General features: G+C 43.0%; 2 protein-coding genes across 7 annotated transcripts in view; both read left to right on the forward strand.

The window, feature by feature from the left end:
• Positions 1 to 10407, forward strand: part of LOC128402396 (zonadhesin-like) — a 137529-nt gene extending 127122 nt beyond the window's left edge. For 2 of the 6 annotated variants that reach the window (XM_053366468.1, XM_053366469.1), the window contains exons 84-87: positions 1336 to 1451; positions 4862 to 4991; positions 6509 to 6652; positions 7440 to 8207. In XM_053366468.1, the coding sequence (XP_053222443.1) occupies positions 1336 to 1451; positions 4862 to 4991; positions 6509 to 6652; positions 7440 to 7628 (579 nt within the window). In that variant the 3' untranslated portion in view covers positions 7629 to 8207. Of the gene's footprint in view, positions 1 to 1335; positions 1452 to 4861; positions 4992 to 6508; positions 6653 to 7439; positions 8897 to 9357; positions 9522 to 10157 lie in introns of those variants that run through there. The other 4 variants (XR_008327674.1, XR_008327675.1, XM_053366470.1 and 1 more) reach the window with 4 other exon arrangements.
• Positions 9178 to 15739, forward strand: LOC128403133 (uncharacterized). The gene is made up of 8 exons (XM_053367799.1): positions 9178 to 9222; positions 10390 to 10556; positions 10756 to 10793; positions 11265 to 11351; positions 11720 to 11836; positions 13055 to 13129; positions 14025 to 14123; positions 14805 to 15739. Exons 1-8 carry the CDS (start codon positions 9178 to 9180, stop codon positions 14879 to 14881), a joined length of 705 nt encoding a protein of 234 aa, XP_053223774.1. The 3' UTR covers positions 14882 to 15739.
• Positions 15740 to 16903: the final 1164 nt, after the last annotated feature.

Here is a 16903-nt window from a genome sequence, read left to right on the forward strand (position 1 = left end):
AGGGCCTAAGCACAAGAGCCCTCAACTGGTAGGCAGAAGGATTACTGCCTTTGACTGTGGAGGTGCAGTATGGCCATCATGTCTAATAGCCATTGTCCTGCATAGATTTGCCCAATCCTCTTTTAAAACCATTCATGTGGGTGGCCCTCACTGTCCCATATAGGAGTGAGTTCCATTGTTGAACTAAGCGCTGCACAAAGAGGTAGTTTCTTTTCTCTATCCCCGAATTCCTATCCATTACAGTGGTACCTCTGGTTATGTACTTAATTCGTTCTGGAGGTCCGTTCTTAACCTGAAACTGTTCTTAACCTGAAGCACCACTTTAGCTAATGGGGCCTCCCGCTGCTGCTGCGCCGCCGGAGCACAATTTCTGTTCTCATCCTGAAGCAAAGTTCTTAACCCGAGGTAATATTTCTGGGTTAGCAGAGTCTGTAACCTGAAGCGTATGTAACCCGAGGTACCATTGTACATGATATAGGACATGGGTAGGCAAACTAAGGCCCATGGGCCAGATCCGGCCCAATTTCCTTCTAAATCCGGCCCACAGATGGTCTGGGAATCAGTATGTTTTTACATGAGTAGAATGTGTGCTTTTATTTAAAATGCACCTCTGGGTTATTTGTGGGGCATAGGAATTCGTTCATTTTTTGCCCAAAATATAGTCCGGCCCCTCACAAGGTCTGAGGGACCAGCCCCCTGCTGAAAAAGTTTGCTGACCCCTGAATAGGAGTTTAGGATCAGGCCAATTGATCCAATGTGGCATAATGGTTACAATATATTGCTGGACTAAGACTTGGGAGACCATAGTTCAAATCTCCACTCAGTTATGAAGCACACTGGGTGATCTTGGACATGTTGCCATCTCTCAGCCTAACCTACCTCCCAGGGTTGTTTAGAGGATGAAATTAGGAGAGAGAAAATTGTACCCGTCACCTTGCGCTCCTTGGATGAAAAGTGGGATATAATATAATAATAATAACAACATATAATAATTCAGATCAGGATTCACAGAAATCTAATTTCTCAGGCATCCCTACCTATTACTACAATCAAAAATAAAAGTTAGAATTATTAAATTACAGAAAAAGGCTGTAGAATGTGAGTTGAAAGTTTTTAACTACTGTGTAAGCTTTCTGTTCTTTTGTTTTCAACCCCCAGCTTTTGGGTTGTGAAAAGAAAACCCAAAGGCCTGAATTTCAAAGCAGCTGGATGCAAAATAAAAATAAAAAATTAATCCCACAATGTCAGCAAAATCTTGGGCACTCGATATTTCTGATGAATAGACCCTTTGATTAGGACCACTAAAAGTTCTGCCTTCTGTGCTGATTCTTTCAGAATCCAATGAAAAATTGCTCGCCTGTTTGTTTAGCTGCTCGGTCGATTTTTGAAGAACTGCTGAGTCTCCGAATGTTGCCTGACTCTCGTTTCCTTGAGCAACACCCACAGGAAAGGTAGCTGATGTTGGTTTCACTAGATAAGTAATCCAAGATTGTGACAGACAAATAATTGTACTCGTGTCATATTGCTGTGTTGCGATATTGGTGCATATATTCCAATAACAAGGGCATTTTTCAGTTGCACAATTGATTATTTAGCTTATATAATGTTCCAATTCCTTCTTCCCTATCTGACTGAGACAGAGTAAGCTAGCCCTTTGTAATGAATTTTGTCTGTGTATTTAATATCGGTGCATATATATTATCCGAAAACAGTCCTGTTTTTCATTTGCATCACTGATAACAATTACTGAGCTTCGAGATAATTCTGAGAACAGTCACTGAGCTCAGATAATTCTATTGGCATCTCCTTCAGAGAAGGGTTCGTGTGGAGTAAACTGCTAATAGTGGGAGCCCCATTGCTTGATAACTGGGCTATTGACAAGGAACAGAAGACTCTTAGAAAGAGGAGGCATCTATCAATGTCCATTCGCTGACTCCATGCTTGTAGATTTGTGTCCAAAAGAAACCTTACCACCACTATAGTTTTCTATGTGCCAGGCAGAGTCAGTGAATAAGGGTATCAGCTACATATACACCATGCACCTTCTCTGCCTCCCCCAGAAAGAATCCTGGATAAACTGTTCCCAGGATTCTTTTGGGAGTGGAAAACACACTTTAAATATATGGTGTATGTGTGCAGCCATCTTCTCCTTTCCTAGCTGTAGAAATATTGGCTAGAGGGATCCAAGTGGTACGCTGACATGATCAGACTTGGGTCAGATCCTGGCAGGCACAGGGAGCAAGTGCATTGGAGGGCCAGACAAAGGGGTGAATGTCTCAAGTTGCAAAGGCAAGAGTTTATATTGTTATTTTACAGGAAACAGTGTTTACTGTGGTGCAGTAACAAGACTGGGGCAAGACATTTCGGCACCTGTGGCAAACCACAAAATGGTGCGCACACACATCCCACTAGGGAAGAAGGGGTGAATGAAGATATACATCAAGAAGATATACATCAAGAAGAGGGGTGGGGGGGATAAAGATCTACACTGGGAAAGTAGGGGAATCAAATCAACTTCACCTGGTGGTTGAAGTGGGAAACAAAGGCTGTCACAGGGTTCTCTCTGAATCATGCTGGATAGGTGCAAATCCTAGGAGACCCGAAAGGGCAGCCCCTGCCCATTTCCTCCCTAGGGATAGGAGGAGATCAGTACTGTGTCTAATTCAACAAGAGGCTGCTGTAGAGGCAGCTTTGGAGGTGCTACTGAAGAGAAGCCAGATCTTACTTCTGGCAACATCAGCAGGCAATGCTCTGCTGCCCCTCTGGATCCTGCCACTCAACGTGGTCTCATCATATATTGCCCTATGGGTGGGCCAGCTCCATGCTATAAGGACCCAGGACCAGCCTGCCAGCAGCCCTGTCCTGCATTTTTGAAGCAGCTTCTGGGAGTACAGAATTGCAATAGACAACATCTGAGGATTGTCTGTGTAAATAAATAAGTATGATGCCAGAGGCACATACCATACGCAACATAAGCTTGCTCAGAAGAATCACTTAGATAACTGGAGCTATGTAGGACGATATCCCTGCAGTAAAATGCCTTTCAAAAACCATTCATTCATTTATCTACAGGATCTCATCTTCCCTTACAAGCAATGAATCAGACTCTGCCCTTGGGTAATATCCTGATACCAAATACAGGGAGGCAATCAACCCAGCAGTGCAGTTGTGCAACATCCATTCTTTTCCATGGGGATAGCTCATAGCTCTCAGAAATTATTCTCAGTCTTCAATTATGCATCAATTATGTCCTCAGTAGATAGAGGATTAAGAGACGATGTTGTGGCTGAAAGAGTTTCTAAGAAAACATGCTCTTGCGTTTTTTGCTGGCCCAATGGTGTAAATTGAAAACACTCCACATTGGCTGATCTTGTTATGACCTCATTGCTCTGTGCAGCCTGCACCTGCCGACCTGTCTTGCTTCCATCACAATACATGCAACAAGTCAGCTGTATGCAAATCAGTGTTAGAATTTTCATCCTTGGCAGTTGGAGGTATAACTGGCCTCCAGTTCTGGTCCTGCTTAGCTTAGAGCAGCTGGGTGCTGACTGAGCTCCATCAAAACTAAACTGTGGACAAGTTTTTTTCTTCCTCATCCTTCTGTCTGTTGGTCAGACTGGATGCATGTAGCATTTTTCCTATTCTTTAGAAGGCAGAGACAGTCAGAAATAGCCATGCAGTGTTTCTGGAGTGGAAGAATGTGGGCAAGGTATGAGGAAGGTGATGTCTAACGAAACCTCCATGGATAGAGGAATCTCCTTAGGGTGCTCCAGGCCCAACACACATCATAAGAACATAAGGGCTCTGCTGGATCATGTCAGTGGCCCATCTAGTCCAGCATCCTGTTCTCACTTGAGCACAAGAACCCTCTCCCTTCTTGCGTTCTCCAGCAACTGGGATTCAGATGTATTAATTTTTCCAACCATCATGGCTAGTAGCCATGGATAGTCTTCTCCATGAATTTGTCCAGGCCTGTTTTGCTGGTGGCCATCTCTGCCTCTTATGGGAGAGACTTCCATAGTTTAACTATGGACTGTGTGAAAAAGTGCTTTTAAAAAAAAATCTGTCCTGAATCTTCAAACATTCAGCTGCAGCTGAAGGTCCACTGGCTCCAGTGAGACAGCCTCCTCCATTGCCTCAGTGATTGATTTAGGCCACCAGGATGTATGCAATGGCTCAATAACCTTCTGAAGCAACAGATAGGTAGCCGTGTTGGTCTGCCATAGTCAAAACAAATTTTTTTTTCCTTCCAGTAGCACCTTAAAGACCAACTAAATTAGTTCTTGGTATGAGCTTTCGTGTGCATGCACACTTCTTCAGATACACACTGAAGAAGTGTGCATGCACACGAAAGCTCATACCAAGAACTAACTTAGTTGGTCTTTAAGGTGCTACTGGAAGGAAAAAAAATTTTTGTTTTGACTTCTGAAGCAAAGCAGTCATTTCAGGCAATCTCGATTCTCTGGAACCAGATTGTTCACTTTCTAAACAGGCCCATCCTGCAAATAGCTCTGACATAGTAGCAAGTGTAGAATCTCTCCATTTTTGAATGAGTTAGTAGCAGTTGCACTCCACCTACTCCCTATGGTCTGGGAGTACAGCACTGGTTTAATATAACCCTCTCCATCATGTGGTTCTTCCCTCTAATAAAGGTATGAGCCACAATAGATGATATTGCGAACCTAATGAATGCCTTGCTCCAGGAAGGCTCTCTAACCAGGTCAATTCTTTTCTCTCCTCCTTCCATCATTTCAAAGCATGGACAGAGAACTTAATGCTAGCCCTCTGGATGCTGGCAGGTGCAACGAACAGAAAATCCTATTTTCCTTTTTTCCCCCTTCCCTCTTCTTGTGTGTCTCAGATTGCAAGATTACAGAAGTTTCCTGCTGCAAGCAGAGCTTCAAAATATAATGGAAACTTCAGGGCAACTTGAGGAAAGAACACGCAGCAGTGAGAGGAAGACTTGGGCAGATGATTCCTCTGACCTTCAGGTAGCTCACTTGAGCTTAAATCAACTTGACTCTTAACCTCCTGCAACTTAGAATAATAGGGTTGGAAGGGATCCCAAGGGTCATCTAGTTCAGCCCCTTGCAAGACTTGTTTATGTCTGCTGTGTCAATATCATTTTTCTACAGTGGAAGGGAGTATGAGTTGTCCCATTGCACCTCCTACTTGCTCTAGTAGGTGGGGCCATGTAAATCAGGCTTGTCCACCATCCACCAGTGGGAGAAGACCCCTCCCCTTCTAGAAGAGTCTGTCTTGCTCTGATGTGCAGAACCTTTTTATGTAAATGTGTTGTTTTCTGGTGGCTGCCTTTTCATACCCCCCTTATGCAGATAGGGTGGGAAGGGGTTATTTATACGATGACTGGCACTTGGCCATTCTGAGCAAAATAATAATGGGCTTGCCAAAAGGTAAAAGGATGGGCAAAATGACCCCTGGTTCTAGATGAGCTGTTATTCTAAGACTGGAAGGCTCTGGACCCCAGACTACTTATTAATAATAAATAATAATAATAAATTTTATTTATACCCCACCCTATCCAGCCAAGACTGGGCTCAGGGTGGCTAACAACCAATAATAAAAACATGTTGATTAAAATACAATTTAAAAAACAAGATTAAAATGCAACATTAAAACATTAAGATGCAGCCTCTTCACAGGAAGAGAAAGGAAAAAGAGGGAGATACATGGGTGATGCTGGCCCATGTCTCTGTTGTGTACCTGTGAAAGCTGTGAAGAACCTCCTGTCTGCAGGCCTAATAAAGCTTAGCAGTGGTTTTGGTTTGCTGTTTCCCCCAAGTCATCCTACCCACACTACACTGATCTCATCACATGGAGGGCAGGTAAAGGCTCCTTGTGGAAGTGGGTTTTGCAGGAGCCTCCCATCAGTCGACCAGAGTACCCATGGAACGTTTTTTTGCCTGCATGGTTTGATTTCAGATCATTCAGGCAAAGGAAACCGCTTCACCTGACATAATAGGTGAAATAGGTTGTTGACTCATGGGCAGATGTGACCACTGAATGGAAACAGCCCATGGTGTTGGGGGAGGTCAAGTTCCAGCCTGCTGGTCAGATCCAGTTCCCCACCCTGCTGTATAATATGATACTATAACCTTCTTGTTCCTCCACTCTCAGTCTGCTTCATAGACTGTCATTCACTGAGGACAGGATAAGGCTATTGCAATGACACAGCATCGTGCTTTAACAAACAACACCAACATGTTATCAAAGAGACAAGATGTGGGGAGGGAAGCATAGGTCAGTCCCATCCATGGATCTACCAGTGATGTGCAATTTGGGCATCTGTGTGGCATGCCCAAGTGCATTAGAGGGTTAGAGGGCAGGGCTCTTGTGTCCTATTCAGAAGGGCTACTCTTGCCTTTTCAGCAGTAAGAAATGACCTTCTGCAAATGATGAAATTCTCTCTTCTACACAACTGTTCCAAGAGCAGCTGTGTCCTCGCTTGCATTTGGCCTCCTTCTTCTTCATGGTTTCCATTTTCTAGGTGAAGATTGAAGAGCTGGAAGAGATGCTGGATGGCTTGAATGAGGACTTCTTCCAGCTGACAGTGCAGGCCTTAACAATCCAAGAAGAAGAGGAACATCTGGACCGTGAACTCAGAGCACAAGAGGAGTCACCCTCATTTGCAGTATGTGCATACCACAATTTCATTGCAGGGGGCAGTGATGTAAATGACTATTATTTTAAATGCAGATGAATATGCCTTGACAGTGCTCCTTGTATGCAAAGTGCTCAATAACCCAACAACTACACAACAGCCCCATAAGGCTGGGCATTGGGTTTAAGACTAGGAACAAACTAGGGAATAATAATTTCTCATCCCTCTCTCAAACTCACTTCACACACATCATGTGGCAAGTGTGCTTGCTGCATGGATCCCTATGTCTACAGTGCTAAAAATGGCAACGCAAAGGAACATTTATTGAAACACTCTGGGGCATGTGGTGGATATAAACCAGTAAATTGTAAGTTAGTGCCCAAGAGAGTGAGGCTGGGTAGACAGATCTCACTCATTCTATGATGAAGTTCCTCACCCAACATCTACTAGATAATCTGTTTACATCAACCTTCCCCACCAGATGTTCCACTGCAGATGTTTTGACTACCACTGCCATCAGCCAGCATATCCAAAACATCTGGAGGGCATCCAGATGGTTGAAGGTTGGCTTGCCTTCATTGAACACTCTTCAGTCACAAACTTGAAGCAAGTGCTTTGCAAGGCATCAGAACTGGAGGAAGGAGGCCACACAGTCTGGTTTGCTCTTCTTGAGTAGCACCAGAGTAATGAGAACCCAGATCTCCTGGTTTACAGCATCTTGCCTCAACCACTATTCCAGTAATTGCTTCAGGACAACTCAGTGGCTTTTTTCTGCCTGTTTCCCACTTCCTCTCCTTCTTCCCCACCCATTGTACAGTCTACAAGTTGTCTTCCTGAGGAGAAAGCACAGCACTTCTCGGAACATCTTGAATCTTGGGCTGCCAAGAGAGACCAAAGTGTGTTGCTGGGAATCAAGAAAAGTCTCATTGCGCAGAAAATCAAAGACGTTGAATCGGAATTGGCTCATTGTCTGAAAATCCATCATGGTGGCCAGCTCAGCAGCTGAGGGGAGACTGGCCAAAACTCTGAACCAGCAGGGAGCATTTGGTCGACTGTGTTTATTTCTTGCTGGAGTGATCAACCCTTTACTTAAATACCTAACTCTCTTGGGACCTAAAGTATTGCAGTAGGAGTAATTCCAAGTAGCAAATTGGAGGCAACTTTTTTGGGTACCAAATGGTTTTAGGGCATGTGGATTACAATCTGGGGTCTTCTTATCATTTCTCTTTTTAAAATATTTGGGATCAGAGAAAAGGGGCTTTCAATCGCAGTGAGGGGATTTCTCAACTTTTGTTGTAGCTTTCAAAAGTTCACCAGTTTGCCTGCTACTGCTCCTCCCTTTCCAGTTAGTATCTAGGAAGGAAATTTTAAGTGCTCAATGGATGTGCATTACTGATGTGTTGTGAGCAATATCATGTGAGTATTGTGCACTTACAGAGTTATAATCAAATGTGCACATGATTTTCTTTGTCCTTGCCAGTTTCAAATGAATATAGGCAATAACTTTTTCAAAGGAGAAGGGAAGCCAAAAACAAGGTTTGATCATTGCAGGTGTCAAAAATGAACAGAAGGAAAGGTGGTTAGTTCTGGCTCAATATGACTTTGCATGAAAGAGAAGGTATGTATGGAATGTGTTCACACAGAGGAAGTTTGAGAAATGGCAGTTTTGTTTACAGTATCACAAAATGACAGTTCTGAATTAATCTGATACACACCCAGAGAGTTAGGTGGACATCTGAAAGGTTGCAGAATCCATAACTGCTAATCTGACGGATGCAATTGAAAAATACGTGCATTATGTTGTAAAGTCGAGCAAAATGTTAATTTCCATGGGAGATAAAAATGCAAATATGATAATGCCACATTTGAGAAATGTTTGTTAGGTAGCTTACCTGAAAATCATCATGTAAATATTCAAAATGTGAGAGGAATCAGGATTGGGGTTGTGCCTCATGCTTCATGTTCCCAGTGGGAAAATAAATTCTGTTTGATCCTGTAACAAATATCACAAATAGTCACTATGAGCATCTATAACAGCCGAACCACCTGACAAAGGAGACACTACTTGGAGAGCATTCAGATGTGGGGATTATTGTGTTACTTTGCCTGATTATAATGCTAGCGCCTCAGATTCTATCCCAGATTCTAATGTTCATTCCTTTTACACTGCATTACCCATTGTGTTGCAGAACTGTGGCTTTTTTATTGCTATACTGCCTTGTCACATTAAATTTTCAATGACGGGAAAAGAGCTGTGTGCTGGAATACCTCACAGAGGTCCACTTGTGCAACACACAAAAACTCCTGTGATTTTCTGGGTAACCGGGGTTGGAGACAGTTTTTCCCCCCTCTGGAAGCAAATGGTGTGGAAATGAGTGCTAAACTTCTGCTAGATTTCTCCAGAAGTGGCTTTTATGTTGTATAAGAGATCACGTGAAATTTGGAAATTATCAGGTAAGGAAATAAATGAAAACAGTATAAATTGCTCTCTGGGTGCAGCCTCAGTGTCTCCTGCTACAACTAAGAGGGCCTAACACACTTTATGTTTGAGAAACATGACACCCAAAGTAGCACAATGGGGTATCCAGTACTTTAATTGGGTGAGTCCCCTTGGGTGGGTTCCCCATGCTTTAATGCAGACACTCCAAGTGTCTCTCTTTTCCAGAGACAGTCTCAGATTTACAAAAACTGTCTTGGTCTCTGATTTGATCCCGGAATGTCTCACTTTTCCTTAGAACATCCCTATTTTCATCAGCAAGATGTTGGAGGGTATGGCAAGACATCCTTATTTTCATTGGAGAAATGCTGGACAGTATGGAGTTGTGCAACCTCCAAGCCAAGGAGATAAGTAACTATATAACCTTTAGAAGACATTTGAAGGCAGCCCTTTATAGGGAAGGTATATAGTGTTTAATGTTTTATGATGTCTTTATATATGTTGGAAACTGCCCAGAGTGGCTGGGGCAACCCAGTCAGATGGGTAGGGTATAAATTATTATTATTATTATTATTATTATTAGATGTTGTTGTTGTTGTTTAGTCGTTTAGTCGTGTCCGACTCTTCGTGACCCCATGTACCAGAGCACGCCAGGCACTTCTGCCTTCCACTGCCTCCCGCAGTTTGGTCAAACTCATGTTTGTAGCTTCAAGAACACTGTCCAACCATCTCATCCTCTGTCGTCCCCTTCTCCTTGTGCCCTCCATCTTTCCCAACATCAGGGTCTTTTCCAAGGAGTCTTCTCTTCTCATGAGGTGGCCAAAGTATAGGAGCCTCAGCTTCAGGATCTGTCCTTCCAGTGAGCACTCAGGGCTGATTTCCTTCAGAATGGATAGATTTGATCTTCTTGCAGTCCATGGGGCTCTCAAGAGTCTCCTCCAGCACCATAATTCAAAAGCAATTCTTCGGCGATCAGCCTTCTTTATGGTCCAGCTCTTGAACAGGACACCCCAATTTTCATTGGAGAAATGTTGGAGAGTATGCTAATGCTGTTCATTTCAGACCTATTCGGATAACCAAGCACTTCCTTTATCCTAGATTTCCTGAGATCCTCATCCACATAGAAGTACATTAAGGCAGGTTCTTTGCTCATGGAGGATGAGGTAATATTTACATGACTGGTAGAAAAGAGAGAAGGTTTCATTGGCTCTGCTGCTGTTTACCAGGCTCATTGTTAGGGCAACATGTCACCCATGGAGACGGAAACAAACCCAAGCAGCACTCAGCAATAAAGACACATGCATGCTGTTTCAGGCTGCTTGGAAAATAGCTACAATATCACTTTCATTTGCAAGACTGGTCAGAATTTAGGAACAAAGGTGGCAATTTACACCTGACCATCCAACATTTTCCTGGCTCCCTGAGCTACATCAGTCCATCCCAGTTTTGGATTAGGGCTACTGATAGCAGCCTGCCATTGTCACATCATCCAGAAAGGTAAGTGATGGCTTGGATCAGCAGGCATTTGTGGGTTGTCCTGCTACATTCTAATGCTGCATAGAAGAATAGCATGTTTTCCCCTCTCCATGTTCTCAATTCCTGGGCATTTGCTGAGGAGTCAGAGACTTCAACAGCATAATCAAGTTCAGTCTTTTATATATTGACTTCATGGCACATTTCTTCCTTTCCCCTTCAGGTTTTCAGCAGAAATGTTTGTAACTGTGCTTCATGGTGGTAAGTGACCTTCCGGCCTTGAACCTTTGTTGTCTTGCAACAGGTGTGGGGAACCTTTGCCCTCCAGGGTTTGCAGAACTACACATCCCATCAGCCCCAGCAAGCACGGCCAATGGCCAGGGATGGTGGGAGCCAGCATCTTGAAATAGACTGGGAATCAGTGCAATTGTCTAAACACAGGGGGAAACACATTTCCAGCACCTGGACCCAGTTAGCAACCCCACAGGCTGTATTTTCAGCTAAACTACAGTTTCCTTGCAATCTTCAAGGGCACATTATATTAGTCTAACCTGGAGGTTACAAGCATGTGAATGACAGGTGTTTCCCTTGGCTTTATCCTTGCATATGTTTTAAATTCATTATCGTTAGGTACTTTGGGAGATGTTTTACTGAAAGGTGGCATATAAATGGTTAAAATTATTTTTTTTCAAAAAATGAAATCAATTTTTGCATTTTGTTTTTACTTTGTAGAAAACAGGGCAGACATTTTTAACATTCACTGTAAAGTCCAGCGTCTCCTGGATGGCATCAAACGCCGCTGTGGCTGTGAGGACGAAGGTACAGTAGCTAAAAATCTTTGTGCACTTTGTATGTTTGCGGGGGTGGGAGTGTGTATCCATGCATTTAGATGTTTCAGTGGGTTACACTCACTGAAAATAAGCACCTTGATCCAGCAGAGACTTTGTCAAATCCTGGAGTGTGGAGGCTAATTGAGACAGCATTCAGTGCTCTGACACAGACATCCAGCCTCCTTGTGAGCATGTTTGCCTTTCTGTTAAAGACTCCAAGGTATGTAGAAGCACATTCCTCAGAGAAGGCCTGACACAAATTGAACACGTGCAGAAAGCTCAAAATTTACGTTAGAAAAAAACAGGGATAGCGTGTGAATGAATAACACTTGCCAGCTCTTGAATCATGTGTTTCAGATGATATAGAGTTAGCAGACGAGAGTGGGCAGGTGAAGAATTTACTCCAGAACAAGCAGCACTCCGCAACTGAGCTTCTGGGGGAACGTGAGGCCTATGTGCTCCTGGGTGTTACAAGTAGGTCCCTTGCACTCCCATGTAGACAGGTATGGCAGTACAACTGCACAATGTGCACCTAAAACCAAGGAAGTCTGAATCCAGTTCTCATGATAATTTATGCACACTGGAATTGGTACTATCTGTGCATGTAAAGGTAAAAGGTAAAGGACCCCTGGACGGTTAAGTCCAGTCAAAGGCAACTATGGGATTATGGTGCTCATCTCGCTCTCAGAGTGCACGGAAACCAGAGCGCACGGAAATGCTGTTTACCTTATTGCCACATCGGTACCTATTTATCTACTTGCACTGCTGTGCTTTTGAACTGCTAGGTTGGCAGGAGCTGGGACAGAGCAACAGGAGCTCACCCCGTTGCAGGGATTCAAACCACCAACCTTCCCAAACCCAAGAGGCTGCCCAGTGGTTTAGACTGCAAGTTTAGACCCTTACCTGTGCGTGTACGGATATGTGCACAAATGCACAGTTTTGCCTGTAAGGTCTTCTACTGTGGGCCCTGAAACACTTTGCAAGAAGGTGAGCAGTTCCTTGATAGTCTTATTGCTTACAATTCTGCATTTGGGTCCACAGATAGCAGAGCATAACTACTTCTAGTGTTCTTTGCAGCCAATCCTATGCCTGTCACTCAGAGGCAAGGATAGGTGGTTCTGTCTATTTCACCTCTGTGTCAATTTTGCATGCTTTCATTCCACCCCATTTTCCTATGTATCTGTGATTTTATAAAGAAAAATCTGCCTGAAAAACCATATTTAAAACCATATTTAACAATGTAAAGTATTTTATTAGAAAACATGTATTTCAGCCTAGATGGTATCTCAATGCCCATGTTTCTAAACTGATTTTATATACATTTTAAAGCTCCTTTTGGTTAAAAAAAAATTAACCAAGAACAGTCTTGCAAAATTTGGAAAAATCTAGTGTTCTGATCTACACTTTAGTCCAAGAAAATCAAATCAGTTCATGTCGGAATTTCTGTTTTTTCAGCCAGCCCTACTTGCGAGTGAGAACCCACTGAAAATGAGTTTTGCTTCTAATAGAATGTGCTTAGTTAGAACTACGATGCTGGCCACAGCTGTGATTGGCAACTGTTCTGCCGTGTCTCATGCAGAAGTCTTTGCCAGCTAGCTCAACTCTTGCACTTTATTCTGAGCGCTAAACAGGGCATCCCATCCCTACCCCTAACCACACACTATAATTTTTCCTTTCATTTGCCCTTACCAGGAGGTGAAAGGCCTTCCAGGAGAGTATTTACACCTCTGTTGAAAGATGAGTCGGTCATTAATGCTAAGTTCCTAGGTAGGTGGGTGAACTTGCCTCTATTTATCTATGCAATTTGAAAAGCATCTTCAAATGTCAGTTTGTTGTTGTTTAGTTGTTTAGTTGTGTCCGACTCTTCGTGACCCCATGGACCAGAGCACGCCAGGCACTCCTCTCTTCCACTGCCTCCTGCAGTTTGGTCAAACTCATGCTGGTAGCTTTGAGAACACTGTCCAACCATCTCGTCCTCTGTCGTCCCCTTCTCCTTGTGCCCTCCATCTTTTCCAACATCAGGGTCTTTTCCAGGGAGTCTTCTCTTCTCATGCAAATGTCAGTAGTCAGCCAGAATTGCCATCAGGGCCCAGGGACTGACAACTGTGTGCATTTGCCAGTGAAAGAAGCTAAGCTTTGTCTGTCCCTGAGCCTAGGTGTCCCTGTCAAAGATGGATCGGTGCCTCTGGACAAAAATACACCTCCCATGCCAAAGAGACATGCCCATTTTCTATGTAGGACAATAACTATTCAGAAATGTGGCTTGCCTCTTTAGAACTGGGAACTAGGTTTGTAAAAGGTCCAGCTGTACACTCTGCATGCACATGTCCCTTTTTAGATCTTCCACCTTCAGATGCAACCAAGAATGGGTAAAGAGTTTTATGCCCCTTTGATTTCGGTGGAAAATAGGTGAGTGTGACTTTTATGTATACATTTTATACTGCTGTCGGAATAGCAGTGGTTTGGGAGCTTTCCATCACTACTGTGTGGAAACTTCTGCTGGCATCACAGAGGGTGGTCTGTAGCATCAAGAGGACCTTCAGCCACTGTCCCAGAGGGCACAAGACTGCTCCCTTAGTTAGATAATTGCTGGTCCTCTATCTCGCTTTTTCGTTGCACCATTGAATTGTTTTGGTGAATTATATATTTCTCCTACCTGAAGCTAAGCTAGAGAGCTGGCAAGAGCGCAAAGTCCCCTCTCCGAGAGTAAAATCCAGAAAGACCCACAAAAAAGCAACCTTGGATATCCCAGCTGCTGAAGGTGAGCTCATAATTATTAAAGAGAACCTCCAGTTTATTACCTTTTGTGAGTCTTGATGGCTAACATAGAATCATAAAATTGTAGAGTCAGAAGGGACTCAGAGGAGCAATTCAGGAAAGATGGCATGTATTAGATATGGAGAAGTGGAATTACATTTTTAGCCAAGTGAGATTAACAAGCACCTTCAGAATCCATCATCAACTTGGTTTACTTATTGGAACCCAGCTATAGCATATGAATTTCAAAACTAGCAACTACTTCCCTGAGGACTGCCAGTCTTTTCATTGTCCAAGTCAGGGAACAACGGCCAGGCACTGCAAGTTGCCTCAGGTGAACTGCTGTTATTCAGTGAATAATGAATTGCTTTCCCCCTAACATGATCACAACAAGATTTAAAAGGGTTATACGTACGTATCACCTCAATGTCATCATTTAATGCTAGTTGAAGATTGAAGGTTGTTGTTGTTTACCATCAAGCGGTGTATAAATTTTATGAAATAAATAAATAAATATATAAATATTTAATGACCATTCTCTGAATGTACGGTTTGTTTTACATACAGAGACCAAACTTAACCAAAATCTCACATTATTGTCTATATTTGCATGAAGTATTTGCTTTCACCACCTTGTTCACAGACGCATTGGTGCTTACATGATTATTGTCTCTTTTCACTGTAGGCTTAAGGAATCATTCACCTCACAGCAGCAGAACAAGGACACCCGTTGCTTCTCCAAAACAAAGCAGAAAATTATGATCTCTTGTTGGATCTGAAATCGGAATTTCTTCCAGTTTGTGGAAATGCACCTGTTTATGTATGTTCCTGCATGTCCCCTGCTCTGAGCTTGAGTCTGCATAACAAGGCAGGCCAGGATTCTGAAGCCTGCATTGTGATTTGCTGCCTTGACACAAAACAGCCAATCAGGTGTGAGGTGGGTGTCACCAGGGGCTGGCTGAAGTGTATATAAATCAGATCCTATTCCCTGTTTCCCTCAATCTGTTCCCGATGTCTCACTAAAGCCTTTAAGCTGAATCACTGCCTCTCACTTGAACCAAGGCTGGATCTAGACACATCAAAGAAGCGTTTCAGTTAAACACGTACATTTAAACAGGGAAATCCAGTAGGTAAAAACGGGACTCCACAGCACCATCTGGTGGCACAGTGTTATATTGCATATACAACACATATAAATTGCTTTTTCTTTACCAATCTAGCTGAGTCTCCATGTATACCTTTTTTTATTTCTTTGTGCAAATGTGAATTTTTAGGCACCTTACCTGATAATAAGATGCCTTGAATGCTGTAGGACTTACTTCTGAGGGATATAACATTGTACTGAAGATGTGCTGGATTGGATAGTGTTGGGGAACCTGTGATCCTCCAGATGTTTCTTTTTGTCTCAATATGTACAAGTTTGACTAAGGTTAATTCAACAAAAGGCATTCTCCACTATGTTTCTCTCTCTTTGCCTCAACCGTTGTAGGAACAATTTTGTGAGTCAGCCAATGCTACAGCCATTCTGCACCAGAATTCCCCAAGGCTTATTTCTGAGAGTTTTTTCCAATCTTACTCATCAGTGCTAGAAATAGTAATAAAAAGAGATGGTGCTTTTGAGCACACTGGTGATATTTCACAGTGCAAGGGAAGCTGTTATACTAAGGATGGTGCAAGACTGTTAAGAAATTATGTATGGAGATGTGAGAAACCAGGTCATGACCTTCTCCAAAGAACAGATTAATAAATAATATTTTTAGAAATAATACAACAAAATCCAAAACACAGTTCACAAAGGAATAAATTCCTCTGTTCCATCCAGACTTTTTTTAGGTCAGTCAGATGACTTTGAAACTACAGTGGTACCTCGGGTGAAGTACTTAATTTGTTCCGGAGGTCCGTATTTAATCTGAAACTGTTCTTAACCTGAAACACCACTTTACCTAAGTGCCGCCGGAGCATGATTTCTGTTCTCAACCTGAAGCAAAGTTCTTAACCTGAAGCACTATTTCTGGGTTAGCGGATTATGTAACCTGAAGCGTATGTAACCTGAAGTGTATGTAACCTGAGATACCACTGTAAATGGTTATTGGCTAATGTTGACATTTTTTAAAATTTAGTTTATTGCATTGCATTTCTTTCCCACCAAGCTGGTACATGGTTCTCCCCTTCTCATTTAGTTCCCCAGACAACCCATGAGGTTGGTTAGGTTGAGAAGCAATGACTGGCCCGAGGTGGCCCCAGTGAATTTCATGGCTGAGTAGGGATTCGAACCCTGGTCTTCCAGGTCTTAACTGCTATCCCACTTTGGCTATATATATGATAGCAGCATGGGAGTTGCAGGCTACTTTATGACCCAAAGCAGTGTTGACTGTCAAGGGATTTTAAAAAATCTAAGTGATTGGAGGAACTTTTGAATTTTAAGTTTTGATAATTTGCAGTTCTGAAAATCAATGTGTTTCATCTCACTCATGGAATGCCTTAGTGCGGGTATTTTGGGTGGGGGTTGTGTGTGTGTGTGTGTGTGTGTGTGTAGTGATACAGTGCTACCTCTGGTTGCACATGGGATCCATTCCAGAGCTCCAGCCAGATCTTGAAGAATTCTCAACCAGAGGTGCCTGTTCTGCGCATGTGCGCGGCATGGTAGATCGCTTATGCGCATGCACACATGGCAAAACCTGGAAAAATACTTCCGCTTTTGCCACGTGTGTAACCCGAAGGATACGCAACCAAAGGTGTGCGTATCCAGAGGTACCACTGTATATGTGTGTGTGTGTGTGTCGA

The sequence above is a fragment of the Podarcis raffonei genome, chromosome 15 (genome assembly GCF_027172205.1).
Source record: "Podarcis raffonei isolate rPodRaf1 chromosome 15, rPodRaf1.pri, whole genome shotgun sequence".
NCBI lineage: Eukaryota > Metazoa > Chordata > Lepidosauria > Squamata > Lacertidae > Podarcis > Podarcis raffonei.